Raw genomic sequence first — 26,878 nt, forward strand, 5'->3', positions numbered from 1 at the left:
GTGTAAATGTAGTCATTAACAAATATTGGAATGAAACGCTGTCGTGCTTTACAGTCGATGTCAGAGACACATTACGTTGTGATGTATCAACAAAACCCTTTTGGGTCAGGGTGTTAGATTGAAAACCCTATGGGCCCCTCGGGGTGGGGGGCCCCGAGTACCACCGCACGAGAGCGCATGCGTTACGCCACTGGTGACCCAGCTTTCGCACAATGATGTTCAAGGCTCACTTCGGGCGTATATACAGTAAATTACAATTTAGGAATTCAGTTGGCAGTTTTCTGAGGAGATACCAAACCTCTATCCCGAGGACTTCAAGCTGACCCACGACAACTGTCATTGGATCTTAAAGATTTCTTCTGATGTTCACACTACGGTGAATATTTCGCTGGTTCCAAGGGCAATTGAACAAATTCAAACCAAAAAGTGAAATCCGGTTGCGAAATTAAAGTAACTCCTAGATAGGATTTGCCAGACGGCGGTCTGAGGTCTCCGACGTGTGCCGATGTCCCCAGCGAGAGCAAAGTGGGCGTTGTCGGGAACCACCCAAGGGGCGGAGCCCCGAAAAATTTGACAATTTAGCGGTTTCAAAGGCTTACTTAATCTACTAATATGCAGAAAATACATTTAAATTGTTTTTCTCTAGACGAATTGTGGTTTTTATCCCGACAGGGGGGTGGGGGTGCTGCCCCTCCCATCCCCGCTGGGGCCACCCCTGTACAGCTCAACACCAGAAAATTAAGCTAGTCAGCTTGTACATCAGATTTTTTTCTAGGCCTACTTAATGTAAACCGATTACGAAATACGTGTTGGCAATAAATGACCAAGTGTAATGGTTTCTGTTTGCTCGATTTGAACTTTGAAGTTTAACAAGTCGTAGATATGTTTACGAATTCATCTTTCCGTCCTTTTTATTACTCGGTTTTGGTCCGGAAATACGCACCGCACTTTGAAGAGAGCACAAGTGAACAGACACAATTATGACACTCATTCGTAGGCCTAATTGGTGTTGTTCTTTTCATTCGCTTTGAAAAGTATAAGATTGACGAAAAGTGGTGGGTGGGGCGACAATTGATATGATGTCCCCCTACATTGAAAGTTAGGACAGGATGGATTAGGTTTACGTATACATTTGCATAGAGCTGCAGTTTTACTCTTGCAACATGCAATCTTGCAACATGCAACACAAACATTGTTATATTATACTGATTTGATTAGTCATCATCCGTGCACACGTAGCCCTGTCGTATTCAACTTAGGCCTAAGCCCCGTTAATTTTATTCTTTCCTAGTTTCAGGTAGACCAATTTTGTCGCGGTTTTTCTTCATTTTCTGTTACTTTAGCGCCTGCAAATCTGGAACCAGAGGCGTATCTTTGGAGGGCATGAAGCACACCTCCCTCCCTCCCTCCAAAAAAAAAAAAAAATGGAATTGTGCCTCGGTCGCAACCCCAATAGACAACAATAGTTAAAAATCCCCTTTGCAACTAGCGCGCCACCGTACATTTCTATCCCCCACCCTGCTCTTAACTGACGCTGAGCGTCTCAAGCTGCGGGGTCCTTAGGAGGTCGGCTTTAACCACTAGAACCTGAACTCCTCACTTAGGCCTAATATTCTTAGATACACACCGCTGTTGGAGGACTTTCCTACTTTCAGAGTTCGGTTACTTTGAATCGATTCGTTTGTTTCTGAAAGTCAGAATTATATGCCACAACCCTTTACCAACTGGTATCAGCCTCGTCTCCTGTCCTCTCTCAGTTTCGACAGGGTTTTGATATCGTAACGGTAAATGGAATTGTTAAATTTTACCTGTAGAAGCAACTTGACTCTTTCGATGGGAGCTACTGCAGTCTTTGAAATAGCAGCGGCAACCCCACCGGCCGCCAGATCTTTTACAAACGATACAGCTTGCTCTTGTACTGTTTTCGGCATCCTTGGTTGTACAATACTGTAACCAGCTGTAACCGATTACGAAATACACAAGCCAATGACCCGTTTATGAGCTTTTGTTAGGGATATCAATAAATAAATATATCTAACTGGCTTATGCTTTCTCGCGTGAATCTGGCGTGCATCCATATTTCGATAGGGTACCGTTCATTCATTGACCCGGGAGAGATAAAACTTTATAAAAGTGGAATAGGCCTACTTGAGATTGCACCGCCCGGTGGTCTGGCGATTTTCAATTCTCCCCCTCTTTCAAAATACCACCTTTTTGTTTTGTCTGTGATTAATACGAGTTCTGTCTACCAAGGGCGCAAATCTGTTTTGAAAGGTTGGGGGCGGGAACATTCTGTGAGACTACATACCCACCTCAGCCCCACCATGGTTGAGGCTGAGGTGCGAAAATTTGAGAAAATAGTACCGGAAACACTCTTATATAGTAAAATTCATTTATAGTCAAAATGAAGCGCCAACAAATTTCTCATATTTCAACAAGAATTTTCGGCAGTCATAGAGATCTAAATAGGCCTAATCTGTGTGATGTACCATTGAAAGTAAAGCTTTAAAACATTGTCTTTGATGTATTTACTTTACCTACTTCATGTGCCGAAAACCAATCTTATCTTACACGCTTTTTTTCATACTTCTCAAATTATAATAAAGGCACGCGCTCTCAAGTCGTGTAGGCCTATAGGTAATCTTTTATATTTGAGATACTGGTATCTTGTTATAAGATGTATTCTGCCTGTACAGGGCTATTTCGTTAAAAAATGTGTCATTTCAACAATTTTCAGTCATCTTTTTGACTTATGAAATCACATTTCCCAAAGTGGGGGAACCAATCCCCTTAAAAATATGTGGGGGAGGGACGTGTCCCCCCGTCCCTCCATGATCTGCGCCCATGCTGTCTACTAACCCGAATTTCTTTTTTGGGACAATAAATATCAGCGTGGATCAGACCCAAATCCAATGTTCTAACAATAATGTCATTTAACGATTTGTGATAATTATCGGATTTTGCGTTTTCAAAACAGCTTGGCACATTTCAATATACTCTTTCTGGTTACAATTGTTGCAGCATGTAATCGACCTCATTGGAATGTAAAATGTTTCTGTCAGCCGCTACATTTCGCCACAGTAGAAGTCAAACTGGCTGAGCAATTTATTTTAGGAGAAAATTTTAATCATACTCAAAATCAGTTGATAGTAAAGGGAAGTTAGATTAGGGTCTGTAGATGGATTGATAGTAGATGCAAGTTAAAATAGATTGTGTCGATGGATGGAGTGATACGTGTATCGTGGAAGAGGTCAGCAGGAAAGTAAAGAGAAAGAGAGGGTTTAGGATTATAATTCTTGGGTTTGAATTGCGATGTGCACATCAAATTCGATTGTTTAGCAACGCTTCCCGAACTATGGGTCGCGACCCAAAAGTGGATCGCCAAACTTTTGAGTTGGGTCGCGAGCAGGTTTGCTAAAAACTTTTAAAAACACAAATTTTCAATTCATGTGCTAATTATACGGTTGATGTAAAGTTTTACCAGATCTGACGACCTGAAAACAGTATTTTTGGTGAATCCTCATTAAAACAATATTTTATTATATGCCCACAATGAATAGGCTATCTTATATCTTACTACAATATAACTGTGTAAATGTAATCATTAACAAATATTGGAATGAACTTAAAAAAGAAACGCTGTCGTGTTACCTTAAAGAACAGCATTTTTCCAAAAAAAAAAAAAAAAAAAAAAAAAAAAATGGGTATAACCTATACCCATGTATGTTGGTTGATTGATATAAAGTTGACCTTTAATTTTAGCCTTGTGGTTAACTTTATCAAATATATTATTTAAAGATCGAAAATAATCTGCAAAAAAAGCCGATCCTGTATTTTTGAGATTTTGGGTCAGTTATTAAAAGTCTCATTTTGCCACGTCGGCGTAAAGGGACAATAATCAATGGCTGGTCCAAATGGGTGGGGACCAGCCGCCCTGCCCCCACTCCAACTTACATTTTTGGAAAAAAAAATATTGCGAAAAAAAAGTATTCAAATTTTAATCTGAGCGTACCATTTCCAGCCATCTAAACGTAGCATAATCCTAAAATTTCTTACCTCAGCTCCAAACCATGGTGGGGCTGAGGTGGGCACACCCTCTATCTGTAATATTCCCTCCCTGGGCCCTTTTATTACGAATTCTTAGATCTGTCGCTGATAAAATATATATTATATCCATGTCGAATATTCATTCTTTAGTTAAATTTCAGGGATCTTAATAAATTTGGTGTACATATTTACTATCGAATTATTAGGTGGGTCGTGGCTAGAGTGGGATGTCAAAACTTGGGTCCCAGAGGAAAAAGTTTGGGAAGTCTGGGTTTAGATTGTTTCTTTGTCGACCTCTTGTTTAAGTTTCAGTATTGTTTTGTGATTTTATGTAATTATAATGTTATGTTTAATTTCTCTACCATGTGATCATAGGCCTATGAACAGGATTCCTTAATTGGGACTTTCTGAGACAGAGGTCAAGGGGAACATAAGCGCCCTAGTGTGGTTCAGCTCTTCTGGGGATCAGGGCACGATGCCTCTGAACCTGGAACATTCTAGCACAAGTAAATGGGTAATTTTATAATCGTTTTTATGGCTTTGATGGGATGGGATTCAAGAGCGCCATAGAACAACCCCCTCCCCCCAACCGTTAAAGGCCTGGATTAGAAGCCTCTTAAAAGCATATATAAGTAACACCGAAATAGCTCATGTTCCTAATTCTTAGAACGCCAATATTTTGTGTTTGTATCCATTTTCTTCACATTAGAAGTTTTTGACTACAAAATAATGAGTGCTGGCGTCAGGATTTGCCAGACGGAAGGGCCGGTGTCCCGACGACAAAAGTGGTCGGGTGTCAGTCAAAATCCCTTGAAAGTGTTCAAGGGTAGGAGAAGGGGTGGGGCAAGCCCACGAAAAATATGACAATTAAGGGGTTTCAAAGGCTTATTTATCGATTTTGAGTCTACTAACATGTAAAAAATACATGTACATTCTTTTTTTACCCCGACGAATTGTGGTTCTCTCCCCGCTGGGGCCACCCCTGGAAATAATGTTACAGATATAGGCAAAGTTTACTTATGTTTATTCAGAGATACACAAAATTATATCTGTAGTACTAAAATAAAAGGGCGCCCTCATAATTTGCTTGCGTATTTTCCAATACTTGAGCTCGTGAGCATTTTTTATTATTGGTATTCCATGTTTGGTTTTAGGCCAAAAAAAAAATCTTGTGTTGGCCACGTTTTGGAAGAATAAAAAAAAAAAATGGGAGGGTCGGTAGCAAAAGTTTTTTTCTTTGTTTTTCCAATAATGTGTTTATGCCTAAAAAGAAGAAAATACACAAAAATACAACAAAGATAAAAAAATAAATAAATAAAATACCTAACCTCAATTTTGTACATTTTGGGTCGGTCGGGCATGGCCAACACAATATTTTTTATTATTTGGCCATATTTCCAGTTAGTCCAAATCTGCTAACACCTTGAAAAGTAGATTTAGAATTCACAACAATCGAAACCATGTTGAATTTGTATATCACTAAAGACATTTTTAATTCTGCAAATGATTGGTTATTGAAATAAGTACAGTTAAGTACATTAATTTGACTTTTCCTTGCACTTATCAATATGTTCTTGCGCCCAACTTGGCATTTCTGTACTGTAATCAAAATCTGGACCCTGAAATAAAAAAAAAAAAACAATGTAATTTTATAACATAAAAAATTACATTGGCAGTTTATTCTTTCTCTTTCCCTATTTATTGCTAAGAATTGAATTTGAATACAAAGTAATGACATCATTCATGAACTAAATGTGCAGTTTGGCGCAACGGTTGCAGTTCTGTCTCTCAACCTTGAGGTTGGAGATTCAATCCCTCGCTGTGTCTTTCGTTGTGTCCTTATGCAAGGCACTTTAATTACGGTTGTGCCTCTCCACCCACGAGTACAACTGGGTACCTGGTGGGTTCGAACACTAAAATTGCGCTGATTACAGCTGCAACATTATGGAAGTCTCCCCAGGGACCTGTGTATGGGTTTATATATGTGCTTGATCCAATGACCGGGGGTAATAATGTTAAGCTCATAGAGGTTGCTACAATATGCACTCTGTAAGTCAACCATTACTTTTTAATATTTTCATTAATTATTATTATTATTAATCAGCTATGATAATCTACAGGACACATCTATAGGACTGAGAGAGTGTTAACTCTCTATTTACTGTTTAAGTGTCACATTCCTCCACTCCTCTTTCTATCTGTCATATAGTTCAGAGAAGGGGCCTGACAGATCATTTCCTTGCCTTCTTTCCACACCCTCCCCACTCCTTTGTTTTCTTATTGAGTGTATGTGTTGTTGTGCACTGAAGCATTTGCATTCTTGCTCTATAGTCCATGATATAACTCGTTATTATTACTATTACTATTATTAATTATAATAATACTACAGTATATCTTATTATTATTACTACTATTATTATTAATTATAATATTCATAAATCTCTATCCAGACTATCAAATTTTATTTGACAACATGTGACATGCCTAAATATGGTCATGATGACATCACATCTTGACCATATTAATATTAATGGCATACAACTGTTTTTTTTGTCAAAGAAAATCTGACAGGCCTCATATATAAAAATGGCAGCTCACCTTGTATCTCAAAGCATGCAGGTAGATTCTCATCTCACTTTCTTTGGGGTCCCTGTACTTGAGCTTACAATCTTGACAGAACATCATCACCAGGCGGTTAAGCCTCTCCTCCTCCGTTTCCCCTTCTCTCTTCATCACTACATCTGGCGGCAGCAGCTTATCCATGTTTAGTGTGCCATCCGGCAAACATTCCGAGTCCTCAACTAATGCACTTGATGATTTTTCAACATCCATTGCTTTAAGAGTTTCGTCACATTTTATTCTCTTTGTTGAAGGTAACAAATCTTCATCAATCATATTCTCCTCTTTTGTCTCGATTGATGAGCTTGCTGATTTTTCAACACCGCCGATTGAAGACACACTTTCAGACTTAATCCCTTCCATGTTCTGAGTCTCTTCAGTCCTCTTATCACTACGAGTGTTATTATCATAATACATTTCCTTAACAGTTTCATATTTAATTTTCTTTGTTGAAGGTAACAAGTCTTTATCAATGATATTGTCCTCTTTTATCTCATCAGTTCCCCTATCATGCCTTTTCAAAGGATTCTCGACGGTGGTTTTATCATCTTCAGAAGCCTCTGCTGAAGACTCTAGGTGGGATTGGCGATGATCCTCGACTAATCTTTCTAATAAATCTTCATCATGTTGAATGATGAGCTTCTGGATTAGCTAAAATCAGAGATTAGGGAAAAATAATTATAATAATAATTAATGACTATAATTAATAATAATATTATTATTAATAATTAATAAAAATATTACTATTATTATTAATAATTATTTAATACTGTAATAATAATAATTATTATTACTATTATTAATAATTAATAATTATAATAATTATAGGTTAATCCATCTTCATCGAATATTAAAGTTCGACTCCGATATGTTGTAGCTCACTGATTTTTCTAAGACAGAAAAAAGTTGTCTGACGAAAAAGGTGTAAAAAAGGGCAGTTACACCCCCTTTTCCCCCAGTTTTTAAATATTCAAAAATCTGTGTCTCATTCAGCGTTCCCCAGTTTTTCGTCAGACAACTTTTTTATGTCTTTTATGTCTCCCCGAGGGAATATTCCACATTGTAGAAGCTACATCAGTGCTTTTTGGCATTTAACCCCACCTGGTGTCCACTTATACTCCTGGGTGGAGAGAAGCAATGCAGTACCTTGCCCAAGGATACAAGTGAAATGCACAGCAAGGGATTAACCCCCGACCTTGAGGTTGGGATCCAAACTGTTCCCACTGCGCCAAACCACTACTGTAAAAGAGTAGGGAAAATATAGTAAGAGCTTTCCTGGAATCGAAGCAGCGACTTTATGGCAGTGGTTGTTCCCAGGCTAGTACATTTTTTTGCTCAAGGGACCTGGACAGAACTTCATATCCGGAGTGAAGTATTAGGGCAAGCCCACACCCCTATATAAGAACAGAGTTAACAGTAAAGATGATGATACTAATTCATTGGATTGGATTGAAATTGATGTCTTTGTTTGAAAATATACCAACTCACGATTAATTTCCAGCGTAAGACAATCTCCTACCCTTTTCAGAAAAGTGTTGCACATTGTATCCCTTGGCAAAAGGCGTGGTATAAATTCTTGTATTATTATTATTATTACTGTACTGCATTCTTTAACATGCACATTGGCCAAACTACACAAAGGACCATTAGTGATTCTAGGCCCTCAAAAACTTACCACTTCATCTGACATGCCACTGCTGGAGTCCCCTTTACCAACGTCACTTCCCCATACCATGTTGTTGTACAGAGGGTCGTTGGTTATAGGGTAGCCTAGATATTGTAAATGTACACGGATTTGGTGCATTCTGCCTGTATGCGGTATACCTTCAAATAGAAAAAAAAACCATTTACTTTTTTACTAAGCCCATCCTATAAAAATTCAGCATTTCTTATGCAAAATCCTCCACCTACTGTCTAATACCTGTCCCCAACCTTAACAGGAAGGACCGTCCAACAAAGCAGCGAATGGCTGAAGGGTAAGGTAATGTGTGCTTCAAGTAACAATTTTTAGTCAAATAACTTGAAATAATTTGCTTTAAAATTTAGCATCAAAATACTAGCTAGGCCTTATTGCTGTGGTAAATATGCCTCTAGTCTCTCTGTGAGACAGACAGCAGGCCTGGCACCATATCTTTGCATTTTTTGCAATACCGATAAATCATGTTCGCTTTGCTTACATTTAAGTATGCTTGTTTCTCCGTCGTAGCTTATTCGTTCAAACTGTGTCCGGCATTCTTTACCCTGCGGACTAACTCGACAGACACCTATCTTGTGGGAGACAACAAAGATTGGTTCTTCGCAAACGATAGGTTCACTGAAATGAGACAATTAACTGCCAATCAATACAGGGGATGGACCTTGGATTGGTAGACACAGTGGTAGAGATTCAAGGTGCCAGCCTTCAGGATCAAGGGAGGTTTGAACTTCTCACTGTGCATATGCTTGCATCCTTGGACAAGGCACTCGATATATGTTCATCTCTCTTTAGTCACAAGTATAATGGTACACATACTAGATGGAAGGAAAGAAGTTAGCATACCTGGGAAACTGACCCTTGACCTTGCATACATAAGTTTTCTCTAATTCTCTATTTCGTACATAAGTATCAAGCTTCTTTGAGACCTCTGTTGTTCTAAAGAAAATAATGGTAAATAGACACTCAAACAAAAAGTTAGAAATATTTCCTACTATATTTATAATTAAGAAAAGATAATTTAAGTACGGTATCATGATTAAATGATAAACTGAATATTCATAATGTACAAATTTCAATAGTTTCATTTAATTGCCTTTCTTATAATGAAAATATAGCAAAGCACAAACAATATAATAATCTTTAAAAATGTTTATCTAAAAGGGACATGTATCCACACAAACATTTAGGATGAACTGTATTTTATCAACTACTTGTTTAAAATGTTAAAATCCTTAAATTCTCTATCCCTGATTGGCTCATTTGCTAAATCACATGACTATGAAATGATTAGATATTTTAATAAATAAACTCACCTTGCAAAGATCAACAGACCTGATGTAAGTCTATCAAGACGATGAATAGCTAGAAAATAAAATTAACATTGAAAGAGTCAATGCCTTTGCTATATCCATTTTGCTTTGCTGGTAATCAATTTAAGTACTGTATATTCATAGTACACAATATGTAAAATACAGTATATTTTTTTTTCTTCACAATGTTTTTTTATTTTTTTAAGTCCTGTGCTCAAGGACACACAAAAGCACATAACAAAAAAGGACAAAAAAAAAACAAAAAACGATTGTTCAAAAAAGTTGACAGTACTAAAACAATCACTCAATATAAAAAAATACAGTATATTTAAATAAATCAAAATTTAAATATTTCGGAAAGTATTATAATAGGTGGAGCCGTATTAGTGTACTTTGTAAAATGAAACGCTTGTAGCACTTTATTGATTTAATCTTCGTCCACACTATAAAATTTTATGAGACAAAATTTTTGTGTAATATGACATCATCATGCCCATATATGGGCACATCACACACGTTTGTCACATAAAATTTGATAGTGTGGACCAAGTTTTATTTGATACAAATGATTACATGAGCTTTCACCAGCAGTCTACGCTGGCTTCATCAGGTGCAGACTGCAAGTATTAACACCAAACAAGAGCGTGTTATTCAACTTACTGTGTAGGCCTGTGAAGCCATATTCTTTCCCGAGGATAAAAACAAGGCTGTTGTGCCTATACTTGCCACAAGGATGGACCTGTCATGGGTACAAAATATCATGGGATTATTGAAAAGGTTTGGCATACGGTATATTAAACATGAGCAGTGTTATAGATAGTAATTTATAGTGCTAGATACATTTTAGGGTGGGTTACACAGTAAAAGGCTCACTAGGGTCAGGGGCAGATCACTTTGAAGACAATGTATTGATTGTAGTTCAATAATCATATTTTTACACTTGGAAAATACCCATTAAATTCAGACATTCAGCTGTGACCAAACATAAGGTTGGTTTTGGATTTTCTTTATTTTGAAAACCTTTTTCTTTTGAATTTTCATAATAGTGGTGATTAAGTGTTGGTTAGGAATCTTCAGTGCTGGGTAGCTGTCCAGAGTTGGGTGGAAGTATTTTAACACGTTAGTCCATTTTAAAGAATTATCGTTGATATTACTGCTATCCTCCAGAAATAATTGATCGAATAAATAAATAAATATATAACAGAGTAGTAGCAGATTTAAAACTTTTCTAATTAAACATTAATAGAAGAAAATAAAAAAAAAGTTGGTTTATCTTTCCACCTACAGGAATCGATGGTGGCTTATCAACAACCACCACTTCCTCATCGCTGTGAATTATTTTTATTGGTTCGTTGGTCACCGGTGGTTCATGGCGATGCACACGAGACCGCAAAATTTCATTGGAGTGTAGAAGCCTGTCGTGAGATACACGTTCACCATTTATCGTGAGAAGTCCCACAGCTATTGCTTTCTCCTGCAATAATTATTTTCCAAATTACAAGAAAGAAAATTCTAAAATTAGTACTGAATCAGAAATAATTGATAATGTGATGAAAGATGTTTTGTAACTTCTATAAAATTATTGTCTTAGTAGGAAATGATCATTAAATTGTATTTGAAAAATCATCATCATTAATATTATTTTTTATTCAATGTCAACCGACTACAGGGTGAAGGCCTTTATGGAAATATTATGCAATAAATACAGCAATTAAGACACTGAAAAAGTTACAAGCTTTCATTCACACAGTGCATATCTTCAGTTGAATGAATGAAAATCTGTGTTCTGTGCTTTTCCTATCCAGGTGCGGAGTTTTATTTAGCAAATTGGCTAATTGGTTTAAAACTGAATTTTGATTAGCCAACACAATATAATAGCTTTAATTCATTAGCTTTTTAGCCAAATATAGCTTTGATAGGATATGGCTTTTTAGCTAATGACAGGTTCACTCTGCAGGTTTTATGCAATAAAAGAAGTGATTATGCCATAAATAATGTCAAAAATGTTGTGACTAGGGTAATTACATTAGTCGATAATAAAATATTGTATGCATGTGGAGCATTCAACCAAATGGTCATAGGTTGAGGAGGAGTTCGCTCAAAATGTTCAATCTCAATGCAAATTGTCGGACTTAAAAATAATTATTCTAAATATATTTTTCCCATAGATTTTACCATCACTCCCTGATGGCTGGGTCAAGTGTCCCCAATGGCTAGGTCCAAGCCCAGCTGGTATTTCCACTGGCCCTACCCCTAGGGACATGAACATGGCTCCTATTGCATAACATATTCTGATTGGTCAGTAGTGAAGACTGACGCACGTACTGGAAAGGTTCACTATCAGCACATGATCGGCAAAGATTACATACAGTAGATTGAGCATCAATCACTATCATCATAAATAATTTCAATAATAGAGATATTTATCATTAATTTAATCATTACTAATATAACAATAACTAAAAAAAAACCCAAAAATATTAAATTTGATTACAAAGTTCACTGTCTTACATAGAAATCTTTAGCCTCTGAACGGAACTCTTTTTTGCAGACTTCTAACACCTTCCTACCATACCATCGCCCCTTAATATGACATTCAAAAGTATAGATATATGGCTCAACACATCGGAAACCTGTTGTAGAAAAAATACAAAACGTTGCAATAACACACAGCATCATACTTTGAAATATGATGAGTGTTGTAATGTTAACTCTATATTTTTATTATCTTGACTACCAAGGTACAGGCCCACCACCAACACCTTTAGCATTTTTCTTACCATCTTTAAAATAGTAGCTAGTTTCATCATATCTTTTATCGTTTCTGAATTTCTCTATTTTCTTAGGCCGAATCTTCTTCAACTGCTTTTGCTGCTGCAAGAATAACCACAGATTATGATAAGCAATGCTTACCCACATTCAATGAGAAACATATACTTTGGTAAAGGATTTCTTCCAATTCTATGTTCATGGATTCAAGTTCTGTATTGGGCAAGACATTTTTATCAATACAGTACAACCTAAGAGGACACCATTGAGACCATAGTTAGTGTCCCCTTATAGAGCTGTAGTGTTAAGATATTTTTTTTTTCTCATTACACAGCTGTAAAAGTACCCCCTTTTAATAGGGGTGTCCCAAAATAGGGGTTCTACTGTACCTCTGACTTTAAAAAATTTGTTTGTTATTTCAGTGCTATTTTTAAAACTGTGTTGTAATTTTCAAATGGCTTTGTTAAAAACACCAGTATCAAGTTTTCTGTTTCAAAACATAGATTATTATTTAAAAAAAATATTATTAAAAAGTATTATTGTTGTTGTTATAACTTCAATCAGGAGTATGAATAGATAAATGGTAGCATACTACTGCTTTTGAATGCAACTTTTACAGTTCTCTTTTTGAATAATGGACTATTGCTTGGTTTCCATACAATCGCTACACACTGTCGCTGGCAGCTTTTGGTGATGCTGATTGGTCGGTTGAATCGGGGAGCCTTTCCAATTGCGTTGGAGACTACTACGAATTAAAATGATTACACTGAAAACACTGTAGCGTCAGTGTAGCAATTTCAAGGTAACCAGGCTTAAACGAACTGAAAGCAACAGTGAAAAAGAAAATTTGGATTTAAGTTATACACTTTATTTTACTAACCATTTCAGTACCTATTATGTGTGTTTATGTTTGTGATGAAAGGGAGTAACTAATTTGCATAGCAGCAATGATGGATTAACTAGGATGATCAAAAAAATCATATCATCAACTTTAGCATTTGCAACCAAAGAAAAGAGACAGTAATACATTTTCCATTAATATAAGGAACTTTATTAAAAATGTATAAATATTCCAGTACAATGGTCATAGCACACAGTAATTGTATGAAAATTCACTAATAACTACTTTATCAACATTGATTCTTACATGATAAATATAATGCAGAACATTTTTAGCACCAAGTATACACTATTAGTATGTACTCTTAAGTATTCATTCATAACTACATAATCAACAGTGAATCTTACGATAAAAACACAATGCAGAAAAAATGAGTTTTTAGCACCATATACATTATTAGTATGTACTCAATCATAACTACTATAAACACTGCATCTCTTCATGATAAATACAATGCAGAAAAAAGAATTTTTAGCACCATGTATACATTATTAGTATGTACAGTAATCATATTCACTCATAACTATATCATCAACATTACATCTTATGAAATAAATACAATGCAGGAAAAAAAGTTTTTAACACCACATACATTACTGTAATATTATACTTTTGTCTGTCTGACTCCAAAAAGGTTGTTTGATCAAACAAATATCCAATACCGCATACTTGGCATTATCAGACATTCAAACAAACTGAATGTCTGTCCACAAATTTAATGAAACTACTGTAATACATGTGATTTTCCCCCCATATATGACAATCATCATGCCCATATATGACAATCATCATGCCCATATATAAGTGGATGGAGGTTACAAAGCGCTTTGCTTTCCCTGGTCATTGGGTCCATATAAGGGGCGAGGGATTAAAACCCTGACCTCAAGCTAGGGAAACCAAACCTTTTCTGCTGCGCAGAACTGCTTCCAGAATATATACTATATATGGGAGTGATATGACTATCATCATGCCATATATGGGTGGACAGTTTGAATGGCGCTTAAGAAATATAGTGCAAACTAGACTAACCTTACTACATCATGCATTGTAGCATTCACTTTAACAGCATTCTACATTTTTGCTTCAAATTTACAGGATTAAATGTCCTGGAGTGTGCCCTCTGGTTTTCTTATTTTAATTTCATAATCATACATTGCAGCAAACCATTTTGGACAAACACTCTGTGATTCCACTTTAAATTTGGAACATAACATGAATGAGGTATGCTCTTTAAAATTCTATGTGTGAAACCAAAATTTTGCATCTTCGTCAAATTGTTCCACCACAGACTCAGATGATAATCGTAACTGATTGTCACCGTTGATTTTGGCATCCTGTGGGTACAGTCCAAGGTACTCCACTAACGCTAGATTTTGTAGGTAGGTCATTTCTTTCGGGCATTCTATGACAGTTGAAATTCTTTTCCTGTATCCTGTATCCCGTTTGAGAGTACCGTAGTAGCGTTTAAATACGATGATTTTGTTTTTATCTGGCTGCGTTTTCATAGGTAAGCGTTTTCCTTTAACATCTTTACAGTATTTGCCGTTCTTGAAGTCCACGTAGCTTAATCGTTGACCATCTAACATGTAATGATGACGTTTACAGGACGGTTTATTGCTCCAAAGGCCGCAATCGTCCGTGTATAGCGTCTTTTTGCAGTCGGAGTATTGATTGATATTATCAATGACAAAGTAAATATTCTGTTTGACCCCTTTCGGGATACTGCGAACTGTTGGTTTGTAAGTTATCATGACCTTCAACACATCACTGGGGGTCAAGAAGCGGTCTAGTTCTCTCATGACGACATCACAAACCTTCTGAGAAGAGTTGGTAAGAGCTAAATGCAAAGCAGTTGATTTGTCTGAAATAGTCAAAAAGACAAATAACATTATAATAAAATTATTATATAATTAATATAATAATATTAATGATCAAATAGTTTTTTCAACGTTTGAGAAAACATAATCAATGATTAAATACCTTATTTTCCAGTTGTTGATTTTGAGAACAATAATATTAACAATGACATCTTATAACAATAATATTTATTATAATAATAAATTAAATTGTAAATTAAATACAATATATAAAAACTGAATAACAAGTTGGTAGGCAGTGAAGGCGAGTGACATCCAGTGGCTTCACAACAAAAAACAATAAATAATGTAAATATGATTAAAAATTAATAAATGATAAATATTATGTTATGTTTGTTAGCTCACCAGGTGGAGATGCTTCGACTACCATTGCAGTAGAGTCATCAGATTCTGATAAAACTTCAACTGGCTGTGTTAATACCTAAATACAATAAAATGATTAATATTAACTTAAATTAAGGTAGAATAATAAAAATAATCTATACTTTGTTCTTCATACATACTCTTACAGAGAAAGTTGAAGATGAATATTAATGGTTAAAAACAAAAAACCCTAAAAATCAATTAAAAAATACAATTGATCATTCAAAAGAATCAAATAAGCCATCAACTTCCAATGAAACAAAAATCAAAACAATTAGATTTTGTGATTTGACTTTCAATAAAAAAAAAAATAATAAAATTCATTATCAACCAGTTTAAGGGTCTATTCCAGGGGTGGGCATAAAAATGGATTGGAGGGCCAAAATAAATTTTTGATTTAACACTGAGAGTCCCATCCAAAGGTTGATTTTGCAGTGTGTTTCTAAAAACCTTCATGGACTGTTTTTATACCACTTTGTGCAGTTCTAATATTACTTTTAACAGATGATCGGTTTCAGTCTTAAAAATCAAGAAGATTTCTAGCCAAAAGATGGTTGGTGGGCTGCACACTTAGGGTTTTCAATTTCTTTTTTGTGGGCCGCAACAAAATCACCACCATGTGACCCAAATGATGCACTTTGCCTACCTGTGGTCTGTGCGAAGAAAAAGTAAAAACCAATTTTCTTGCTTAATTTTTGAATTTACAATGAATACTTACATTTGGAGCATCATTTGATGGTTCTGACTCGTCAATGGTGCTGTTTATTACAACCGGTTCAACTGTACACACCAATGGTACAAAATGGTTTGGAATCCAAAGCTCTTCATTTCCTACTATATTGCCACTCCACATAATCATTACGTCTTTACTGTCCGTTAAGTTGCGTGGTGCAAATGTACGATCCAGTATCTTATAACATCTATCACGCAGTCCATTCACAGGGGGATAGACAGATCTTATTGGTCGGCCTAGGACGGAGGATGCTGCGTGGATAGTCCACGCAGAGGAAAAACATCCGTTCTGCGCACATTCAACACATGCCTCGTCGAGGTCTGGTGAGACGAGCAGCAATCCGGATCTAACGTGCACCTTCTTGTAAAAGTCTCGGTTAGAAACCATTTCAATCGTTGTTCTAACACGCAATTCTGCCGCTTTGGTTGAGTCTCCAAATACAGCGACTGACAAAGCGCTAAACAAACAGTTGCCATCCCCGTGAATGACCGTGGGAATGCTGGTGACGTGTGGTACATACTTTTTTAATATCTGGTCAGCAGTTCGATCAATCTGATATTTTGTTTTCTTTGAAACTTGTTGCAAATTGAATTCCGATTCATTTCTTAGAAGGATTTGTTCCATTCTCACACCCTGCTCCAATTGTCCGATGGCCGCTGACTCAGTCAGTCGAGAAATCGCCGAATCAAAATTGTAGAGACCATTATGATTCTGGCAGCATGTTGTACAAATATATTCTCGTAATAAACTGTTTACTTGCACAAGTGATCTTGGAGAACGTGTTATGCTTTCGCATTTGTAGTGATACCAGACGTTGCAGCTACCGCAGTAAACTGACCGACCTTCACAAACCTCATTGCAAACTCCACAAATATTGGTATCTGACTGCTTTCTCTATTTAATGAAGAGAAAAAAAAACTTTATGTTAATCCAAACTTATCTAAATAATGAAATAATGACATTTAAACTGCATTGTATAGTTCATGAACTATGTTATTTTGATCCTTTGTTCATCTTCAGAAATGACAAACTATGAAATTTTAAAATATTCAATCCCAATCAAATAGTGTGTCTATAATTAGAGTTTACATTATCTTATAAATATTTTTGTACTTTTCTGTTTCCTCTCTAGTAAAATTGGTTGGATTTTTACCCTACAAATTATGCTGTAGTACTGTAATCAGCTAACTCATCTAGTAAAGGGTCTGAAATATTCATAAGACACAAGTAACAGTGCAAGGCTTGTTGCCTTCTCATTGTATATTTGAAATAAAACCATAAAGTAAGGTACTAATATTGTAAGCAAATTAATGTCCATTTAATCCTACAGTATTGAAGTGAATGGGTTAAAGGTATTAACTGACGATATATTTTATTTTAAATATTTCATTGGCACACAGACAACGTGTTCCTCTACTCGTAGTATACTGCACATAAATTGTGTTTAAAAAAACTCATCATAAATAGATAAAAAGTATTAGTACTCACATTTAATTTTGAGTTGCAGATATTGATACCAAAGAAAAAGTTGGTTTCATCAATAGAAAGAAAAAACACTTTAAAGCCAAAATGTAAGTCTTTAAAATGTTATTGCTGTACTATACATGTTTATTCTAAAATACATTGATCGTGAAATTCTATTTTATGTTTTTATTTTTTCATAATAAATTGATGCTTTAATTGTAATTTATTGGTAAACAATTTTAATCATGTATACGGTAGTATATGAATAAAAGTGATTTGTTGTACATGAATATATCTTTTTTGCTCAAAAGAAATTTAATGATTTTTAGATCTACAGATTACCAAATGCTCATACTCAGTAGAACAGGCAAGAAAATCAAGTAGGAATGCTGAAGGCAGTGAAGTTTCGTAGGTCCGTCTTTTGATGAAAACAATGACAGAAACAAATCTATGTGTAGAGGAATAAGTTGCTGGATTGCCTTGATCTCTAAGACAATACACAAAGCATAATATTTATAATACAGAAAAATATGTAACAAAAGATTCAACCAACCACCTCCAACGACTGAACATTTCGAAAACAATTATTAAGGGCTGATTTTGACACAGATTTTACAGATAATTGTGCCTTTGCCTAGTCTCAGTAACCAATGTATATTACGCATTAGTTAGGATAATTGCAACTATTTTCCTAAACCATAAAAATAATAAAGAGATTGGGGGAAACACCATATAAAAGCAGTAAACATTCAAATAAATTGAACTTTCAAATACAGACAAAATGATAATAATGAGAATAATAATGATAAAAATAATAATAATAATAATAATAATAATAAAAATAATAATTAATAAAAAAAACAAAACAATAAAAATAACCTAAACAATAAAAATAATAAACTACTGTAATAGAAATAAAACTTTATAAAATACAAAGAGACTAAAACAATTTACGTCATAAAAGTAAAAAAACGCTGAAAAACAACAACAACAATAATAATAATACTGTTATAATAATCGCCGTGGCTAGAGATTTCTACTTCAATTTGCTAAAGGTATGCCCAGTGAAGAGCCAGAATGTGCGTGACGTCATCTTTAAAGACTGGCATTGCAGATCACCCACAATGAGTGGTGAAACGCAAATGATGTACTGGGTAATTAGCGTTAAAAAGTATAAAACTGTAGGCCTACTTAGTACTGTCATCGATAAATAGGCATAGGTTTATTACCGTTTTGGTCTATAGGCCTAGGACAGGTCTATTTATAATTTAGGAAGCCTATTTCAAATTCAAAAACCTAAATAAACCAACCTTTCTTTTTGATCGCCTTTGTTTATCTTCTTTAGGTACATCTTCTACGTCTATTCCAGTTTCTACTACTTCTTCATTCAACGATACATTATTAGAAGTAGACATGTTCTTCGATGACATAGACCGAAGGCCAGGCCGAGTAAGCCCTTCGATACAAGCTTCAGTGGCCGACGACAGGCGTTTCGAGAGGACGGATATTCTTGAACTTTGTAGTACAGAGTACGAATACGATATTTGGCCTAGATTTAGCAACTTAAATTCAGTTGGTAGAAAACAAGATAAACAACTTGAAAGGAAATATTTACGACTACTTCCTTTGGTGAATCTTAGTAAAAGTAAATTTATAGACATAGCCCCTACTAAGCTTTGATTTATAGATGATTTAGCTCTGGTTTAATGATCACACTCAGCAGTTGAACGGGCGCAGCCATCTTTTAAAAGTTATATTTATCTAGATGGCGCTCTTACGAATATGACAAATATGACGTCAAATGAGAATGCAAAATACGTGTAATTTGTGCTCATTATGTTTATTCAATGTACTAATTAAACTGGAATCAACATGAAAATTCAAATTTTATTTACATCTTGTGATGTATAGGTCATAGAGTTCTTTACAACTATATGATGTAATCAATGAAATTAAATTTGAATAAGTCTCCTTATTCTATAAATCATTTTGCACCCAATATTGTTACCTTCTAACTTCTATTGGATTAGCGATACACATACACCATTATTTATTAAATTCTGTTAAATACAATTGTCATATTCAGTCTTGAAGCACTGAATCTTTCCACCATAAGGCTGATGGACAAAAAAAAAATGTGTTCCACAAACAGTGATATTTGATGTTAGGATTGGTCAGTTGGCAATTATTTTTAACATTATTCTGTGGTTCAATACCAACAATCAACCTCCATATTTCATTCGTGGCCTTTTAATAAAAATTAAAAAAAATTTGGCCTCTTATTGGGAACTTTTGTGTGCCTAATACAGTATACAGTGGTTAATATATTGAGAATTAAATTCTATTCATATTCCTCACTGAAAATCCTGTAAAAAGGTTACATGAAGAATAATTAAACACATTTACTAATTAAAATTGTTATTAAGTTATGACAGGAATATATAAGATTTAAACAAATTATTTCATTGAGGATCAATAAACTACAGTAGTTTTAACTGAGGAAATTAGCATTGAAACTGGAAGCATCACATCATAAAACTGAATTTACTGTAATGTATTGACAGCACAAAATGCCATTGCCGAAGTGGACAGATTTTTTGGATGTATCCTTTTTTCAGGAAGTAAAAGCACTGACTTAATAATAGTGTACAGTATTAACAACATAATATCATATACTGTACAGTAATGTCGTATACATTTATTTAGTCACATTTTTCTAAAGTTAAAAGGCATACATTAATCGCCTGACATATTGAGCCTTTTTGAAAAACAATAATAATATACCAATATACAGCAGAAATGCACCAATATACAGTAGAATTGATTTTTTCACCCTCCAAAATTCATAGCATACTGTACAGGGATGTATAGAGGGGGAAGGGCAATGGGGCATCTAAACAAAAATCTCAATTACTAGCCCTCCCCTCCCCTCAAACCAACACAGATTTTCCTTGGGTCCACCTCTGCTGTAAGAGCTGAAAGGGAACTCTCATATCAGCAATCATAATCTCCTTAAGAATCAGTTCCCTGCTCCATAATGGCACGCTTCCTCTTTCGATGGTTGCTAACCATCTCCGATGCCTGTATCTTGTCAGTGCTGCGTTCTTCCCATTTTTGGTAATCGTGTAGGCTTAATTGTCCAGCCCTAAACAACATCCTCTCATTCTCGTCCAACTTGCTTTTCAATTTGGTTGTGTCCCCATTGTAACAATTGAGTGATGAGTCCATAATTTTTCGAAATCGTCCCGAAAAGGCCTGAAAATAAAGTAGGTAAATATATCAGAATACAGAAATCATTTGAATTACTTTAAATTGTGAAGGATCTATGCTTTTTTTTCTAGATTAATACAGGTACTAACAACATAACTAAAAAAAAAAATGCATAGGCCTAGGCCTAATAATCTAAATTTTAGTTACCTGTAATAAACTTTTGCCAATATCATCGGCTTCAACATGGTCAAAATTCATAAGTTTACTTCCAAATGCATAGTAATAAGGACCCAATTTATGCAAGTTCACAACATTCGCATCAGCGCTCAAAATATCTCTGTGTCCTCTCCTGTACTGCTTTGGTAGATCAATGCCGACGATTTTCTTCTTCCTAGTACGAAGACTTGATGCTATCCAGTACGGTAGCTCCATTTTGGTGTTGGGTTGAATATCTGCGCTTTCGTTACTTGGGTCCAAAAAACCTAGCCTCAACATCGGGACTTCAAAAACACAGGGAATCTTTTCTTGGCTGGCTAGAATATCGTGTATATTGAAGTAATTTTCGGTATGACTACCATGTTTTATGTATCTCTTCTGTGCATTCATTATAACAGAACAATAAATTGAGTCAAAAATACCATACGCTACGTCAAAAACAAGCAATTAATTCACTTTTAGATCCTAGGCCTAAGCTAGGCTAGTTCTTCTCCCTGATGAATTCCGCTGTGAAAATGAATTTCCCCGCGAACGTAATTTTTGGAAGAAACTACGGACTTGTAAATAAAAACTAGGAACAAAATACCGCGTTGAACCGCAAATTTTTACAATAGTGTCGGGCCAGCCAAGTCGTCTGCTAAAACTTTGCAAACAATATTCGCCATCATGGGTCTACAGAAATTTACAAGGCTTTTTAAGAAGGGCCGAACTGTAATTATTGGAATGGTACATCTGAAATCCTTACCTGGTTAGTGTCTTTGATACTAGTGTGTCGCATTCCATAGGTTAATTGCATGTTGTTGTAGAATAATACTGAAAAAATGGTGATCAAAGTTGTAGCCCCAAGCCCGGTGACAGCTATGTATGCAGTGAATGAGTAGTAGTAGTACTACTAGTAGGCTATCTCATTATCACGCGGTGGCCAGGTGGTGTTCAAGTGGGCTTGGGAAGATTGGGCCCAGGCCGTTTCGGCCTCTTTCTCTCCCCAATGCAGTGACTACTTTTCCACCGGTCTTAAATCAATTCCTGATTCTGTTATGTATGATTGCGCTACACACCCACCCCCCGCCCTGATTATGATGATGGTGGTGCTGATGTCAGTGATGATGATGGTGATGATTATGAATGGGCACTGGTGGTATAATAATAATAATAATAATTCTGGATTTATATAGCCCCTCATGTTGACACAACCTCGAGGCAAGGCAAAGTGTGGCTTGCGGCCAATATGCGGCTTGCGGCCAATATGCGGCTCGATGGCCATTGTGTTGCAGCCCGCGAAAATAAATTAAAATCCCTATGTTTGTGGCCCGCTGACATTCTTTGGCTGGAAACCCTCCTTCTTTTGACTTTGTATGGCCCGACACCGGTCATTTGTAAAAAGTTCTTGCAGAAAAATATGTAAAAATAAATCAATAAAAATATCTTCATAACAGGAACTCCCGGAAATCGTCTGAAAGTTGAGGACATCACAGAAATTGCCTGTGCTGAAGCTGAGGGCTATAAAAAGCTTGGTGTTGTAAGCATATTATTAACTAATTTATTATTTAAATTAATTTTTGTTTAATTTAATCGTTTGATTATCATCATTAACTTAATGATAATAATTGAACATTTAAATAATAAAAAAAGACAATTTGAAGAGCTACTGTATAGTTTTCAAAGAGATATAGAAATGGATTGTTTCTTGTAGAAGTTGAAATTTGATTTTATTATTTCTTTAAAAAAAACCATTGGTTTTCTTAATACATCTTTTAATTTTGCTCTGAATCATAATGCAGTATCCAGTGAGACAATATTAAAAACATTCCATGATATTTACACTGTACAATTGCATCTTTTTATGAGACATTCCAGATTCATCCTGCTTTGCCATTTTAAAAATGGAAACATCCCGAACTTTTCTTCCTGAAATTTGATAAATACCGTATTTATTTGAATAAATGCCCTGCTTTGAGTAAACACCCCCTCGAATAAGTGACCCCATAGAGCCTCATTTGGAATAACGTCTCCCTCAAATAAACACCCCCCTAAATGACTTAACAAATCTAATGGAAGCAAAATCATTCTCAACACATTCTATTTGATCTACTCCATTTAGTACGTTTTTCTAACTTGGTCGGGATCAATTTCTTTATGATCACGCATTAACATATTTTGAAGGTAATTATGTGTTAGTTCCACATTTCCTGTGAAATTAAGGGGCGTTATTTGAGTATATACACATCCATTTTACACCCCAAAAAAAAAATAACCTCCCTCGAATAAATACTCCCTCAAAAACTTTCTCAACAATAAACGCCCCAGGGCATTAATTCAAATAAATACGGTATGAGAGTCCACTGATATGTGCAGCTATGACATAAATAATGTATGTGAAAGTGCTATTTTATGGGGTTTATTATTTTTTTAATTCTCCTATTTTAGGACGGCATCATAGTGGAGAACATGCATGACATTCCGTACCTGCATTCCCGTGATGTCAGCCATGAGATTACTGCTTCCATGGCTACCACTTGTTATCAGATCCGTAAGGAATGTCCTGATTTCCCTATAGGAATTCAGGTGTTATCAGGAGCAAATCAGCAAGCATTAGCAATTGCATTAGCAACAGGTACTGTAAGGCTAACTAAAGCATGATATTTTAATTAACATCAAATTAAAATTGATACCTTCATCAGAAATGTTGTTATTGTTATTTCCTCTTCCAGGGAGGTTATGTATTCACTGCTGTCTGTCTGTCTGTTAGCAAAAACCTAATAAATGGATCATAAAATTTAGTGGAATGGTATATAATAATCGAAAAACCCTTGAGCATAGAAGAAAATATGTTATTTATTCTGTGCCCCTTATTTGGAATACCTTATTTGCATTCAGTAAACGCTTTGATGTTTAAAGATTTAATTGTACATTTGAGCTAGCACTATTCTTAATCTAACTTTGGTTCTTCTTCAGGGCTTGATTTTATTAGAGCAGAGGGCTACGTGTTCGCTCATATAGCAGATGAGGGTATGATGAACGCATGTGCGGGAGAACTGCTACGTTATAGAAAAAACATTGGAGCTGAACATATACAAGTGCTCACTGACATCAAGAAAAAACATAGGCAAGATTAGAGCATCTGCAGTACTACATTACCCATAATGGATTAATAATTACACACAGTGGTGGCTCCAGAAATGTATTATCAGTAAATTAATTTTTACCATAACATGAGGAGTTTCATAATTCCAATTGGATGCTATGTTGATGACAAAGAAAATATTAATACCTGTGTCGTTATTATAATTGTTTTTAAGTTACTCTTTCTGTACTGTGATAATATTCATAGGAAAAATGTAAACTTTTCCACTAAAGCGTAAAGGATGTAGTTGTAGCTATTGTTGATAATAATTTAATTCAAATTGTATTTGTGAAAAATGCGCAGCCGATGAGGGACATGCTGAATACAATATATTATTTTTGTGACATTCCTATTGTGTCTATTCATTTGCAGTTCCCATGCTCTGACATGTGACGTCAACATCACTGATACTGCTAAAGCTGCTGAGTTCTTTCTAAGCGACGGAGTGGTCATCACTGGAGGAGCTACTGGTGAACCTGCAAGTGTTGATGAACTGAAAGGTATGTAAAAGACGAGGGGAAAATGATGGTTATATTATAACTTTGGTGCTGGTGAGGATAATAGTGAGAATGAGGATGATGAAGTTGTTGATGATGTTGCAGCAGCCATAAAATCATTTAAATACTGTAACTGATAAAAAATGTAACTCATAGCCTGTGGTGCTTAATGGACAATTCTGGAGTGTCAATCAGACTTAACCGACCAGTCAGAATAGGGCTAGAAATATGTGTGTGTGTCTCACAAACACATGTTGTCCAACAAATTCTGTGTTTGCATGTTTTTACACAATATCCAATGTGTGGGTCTTAGTGCAAATGTCCGTTCCCTCTGTAGGTAAGAGAATGTCCTAAATCCTCTTTCTCAGACCATAGGACCTTGATGACACTTTCTACCATCCGACAAAACATCCTACATCTTCCCCTGAAATTTTCAACTGATCCCAACATTGTCTGATGGTCACGAGGCTTCAAAAGAAGTTTTATGTTACAATTATCTGATTTGTTCATTTTTCGACATGCTAACATCATATCACATGTATTTTGTCTTTAAACTTGATGGACGACCTTAATAGAACATTAATTGTAAATCAATTTGAAAATTATTCAAATTTTAACTGTATAGTTTTTTAATTTGTTTGTATATATCTTTTGTTTAAAATTTCACCTTCAGTTGTGCAAGATTCTGTCAATATACCAGTTCTGATTGGTTCTGGTGTTACTGAGGATAACCTCCATGAATATTCAAATGCAAACGGCATCATAGTCGGGTCGTCTTTCAAGATGGACGGCAAGTGGGGTCATGAGGTTGATTTCAACCGTGTTCAGCGTTTCATGAACAAGGCAAGATTATTAGAAAGTAAAAAGCTACCAGACTCATCTTGCTGATCAGATCATGGCCCTAGGGAAGAAAATTGTATTACTGTAACTTAACTTATGGTCTTGTCTGGTTGTGTAAATTTATAGCATTGTTAATAGTATTTTAAGTATTCAAATATGTATTTATGACTAAGCATTTTTACTCTGCAACAGGGAATCCTAAAGATAAAATTTAGGAAAGGTAGAAGAATAAACTCGCAGCGTCGTTATGCTAAATTGCGTATAAGTGTAATCTGTAACTAATGTATCAGCTGTACAGAAGCGCTTAGTGGCTTCGTGTTCACATCATTCCATAATGAAAAGGGGCTGAAATGAACTATGACATTGGGGAACCCCCTACTTCTTCCGAAAGATGGGTTTGAAATATTGCCATTGTCAAGGCTGAAGTTAGCAGTGCCCCTACCTTACTGCTCAGCCACTCGACTCACCAATACTGTAATGCATGTTGAATCATTCTTATGCTGAGGTAAACTATGTGGTGCTCTTTACGTTCATCATTTAAGTGATGAATGTAAAATTTGTTGCCAATCCGGTTTCAGTAGCTGTAACCAATTTTCCATCAATTTCAATCACTTTTAGTTGTAGGACGCAAATATTATTGTGATAGTTTACTTCAACTTCAACTTTTTCTCTTAGGTAAACAGTCACAATGTGTACTTGTCGCCTCTTTAAAATTACAGGTTTATTATTTGTTTTCCCACAATGAAAACATGGTTTCAGCTTTTTATCTTTGTTTGAAACAGTTGCCGGTTTCTTATATTTTGAGATAATCATATGCACTTTTTCTACTGCAGGACTTGCACGTTTTTTCTTAGCTGTTTCAATACTCATGGCATTTTTTAGGTTTTCTGCGGCGTTAGCTTTTTTTCTGTTAGAAGATTCCTTTGTATTCCATCAACCAAACGATCTCTAAACATTGTGTTGGGTGTGGCGCCATAATTGCAAAATTCTGCTTAAAATTGTAGCAAAGCCGTAAATTCCGCTACGGAATCATTTTCACAATGAAATCTACTGCTGAACTTGCACTGTTGCACTGTTGCACTGTTTACAATTTCGCTAGGCAAATTGATCAAATGATTTATCCTTTGGCTTTTTTTTGAGCTGCAAGATTCTTAACAGCTTGTATGAAGATGGACCAATTACTGTGAACACTGCTGCCTGTTCCTTCTTCCA

The 26,878-nt window shown here is 35.5% G+C and overlaps 4 protein-coding genes across 9 annotated transcripts in view; 1 reads left to right on the top strand and 3 right to left on the bottom strand.

The window, feature by feature from the left end:
- The window catches only part of LOC117117140 (ADP/ATP translocase 1-like), a 3,615-nt gene extending 1,684 nt beyond the window's left edge, over positions 1-1,931 (bottom strand). Inside the window, exon 1 of the mRNA XM_033261347.1 lies at positions 1,809-1,931. Coding sequence (XP_033117238.1) covers positions 1,809-1,931 — 123 coding nt within the window. The remainder of the gene's footprint in view (positions 1-1,808) is intronic.
- The window catches only part of LOC117117242 (RNA pseudouridylate synthase domain-containing protein 2-like), a 23,064-nt gene extending 1,048 nt beyond the window's left edge, over positions 1-22,016 (bottom strand). Inside the window, exons 1-11 of one of the 6 annotated variants that reach the window (XM_033261492.1) lie at positions 19,090-19,528; positions 12,453-12,546; positions 12,184-12,305; positions 10,958-11,146; positions 10,333-10,411; positions 9,676-9,724; positions 9,206-9,298; positions 8,844-8,980; positions 8,342-8,490; positions 6,646-7,317; positions 5,585-5,666 (exon numbers count right to left, since the gene is read on the bottom strand). In XM_033261492.1, the coding sequence (XP_033117383.1) occupies positions 5,586-5,666; positions 6,646-7,317; positions 8,342-8,490; positions 8,844-8,980; positions 9,206-9,298; positions 9,676-9,724; positions 10,333-10,411; positions 10,958-11,146; positions 12,184-12,305; positions 12,453-12,546; positions 19,090-19,440 (2,016 nt within the window). In that variant the 5' untranslated portion in view covers positions 19,441-19,528 and the 3' untranslated portion in view covers position 5,585. Of the gene's footprint in view, positions 1-5,510; positions 5,667-6,645; positions 7,318-8,341; positions 8,491-8,843; positions 8,981-9,205; positions 9,299-9,675; positions 9,725-10,332; positions 10,412-10,957; positions 11,147-12,183; positions 12,306-12,452; positions 12,547-13,467; positions 15,204-15,564; positions 15,641-16,300; positions 17,210-19,089; positions 19,529-21,950 lie in introns of those variants that run through there. The other 5 variants (XM_033261496.1, XM_033261495.1, XM_033261493.1 and 2 more) reach the window with 5 other exon arrangements.
- Positions 20,652-21,714, bottom strand: LOC117117245 (DNA replication complex GINS protein PSF3-like). Its single transcript, XM_033261500.1, has 2 exons — positions 21,197-21,714; positions 20,652-21,034 (listed from the first exon to the last, which is right to left on the bottom strand). The coding sequence occupies exons 1-2, from the start codon at positions 21,593-21,595 to the stop codon at positions 20,792-20,794; spliced, it is 642 nt and encodes a 213-aa protein (XP_033117391.1). The 5' UTR covers positions 21,596-21,714; the 3' UTR covers positions 20,652-20,791.
- LOC117117244 (uncharacterized protein F13E9.13, mitochondrial-like) lies at positions 21,813-26,493 on the top strand. The gene is made up of 6 exons (XM_033261499.1): positions 21,813-21,953; positions 22,642-22,724; positions 23,633-23,819; positions 24,161-24,311; positions 24,702-24,829; positions 25,500-26,493. The coding sequence occupies exons 1-6, from the start codon at positions 21,872-21,874 to the stop codon at positions 25,712-25,714; spliced, it is 846 nt and encodes a 281-aa protein (XP_033117390.1). The 5' UTR covers positions 21,813-21,871; the 3' UTR covers positions 25,715-26,493.
- The last annotated feature ends 385 nt before the right edge of the window (positions 26,494-26,878 follow it).

This window comes from Anneissia japonica, unplaced genomic scaffold (assembly GCF_011630105.1).
Source record: "Anneissia japonica isolate Jap-2015-1 unplaced genomic scaffold, ASM1163010v1 scaffold287835_len3118868_cov185, whole genome shotgun sequence".
Lineage (NCBI taxonomy): Eukaryota > Metazoa > Echinodermata > Crinoidea > Comatulida > Comatulidae > Anneissia > Anneissia japonica.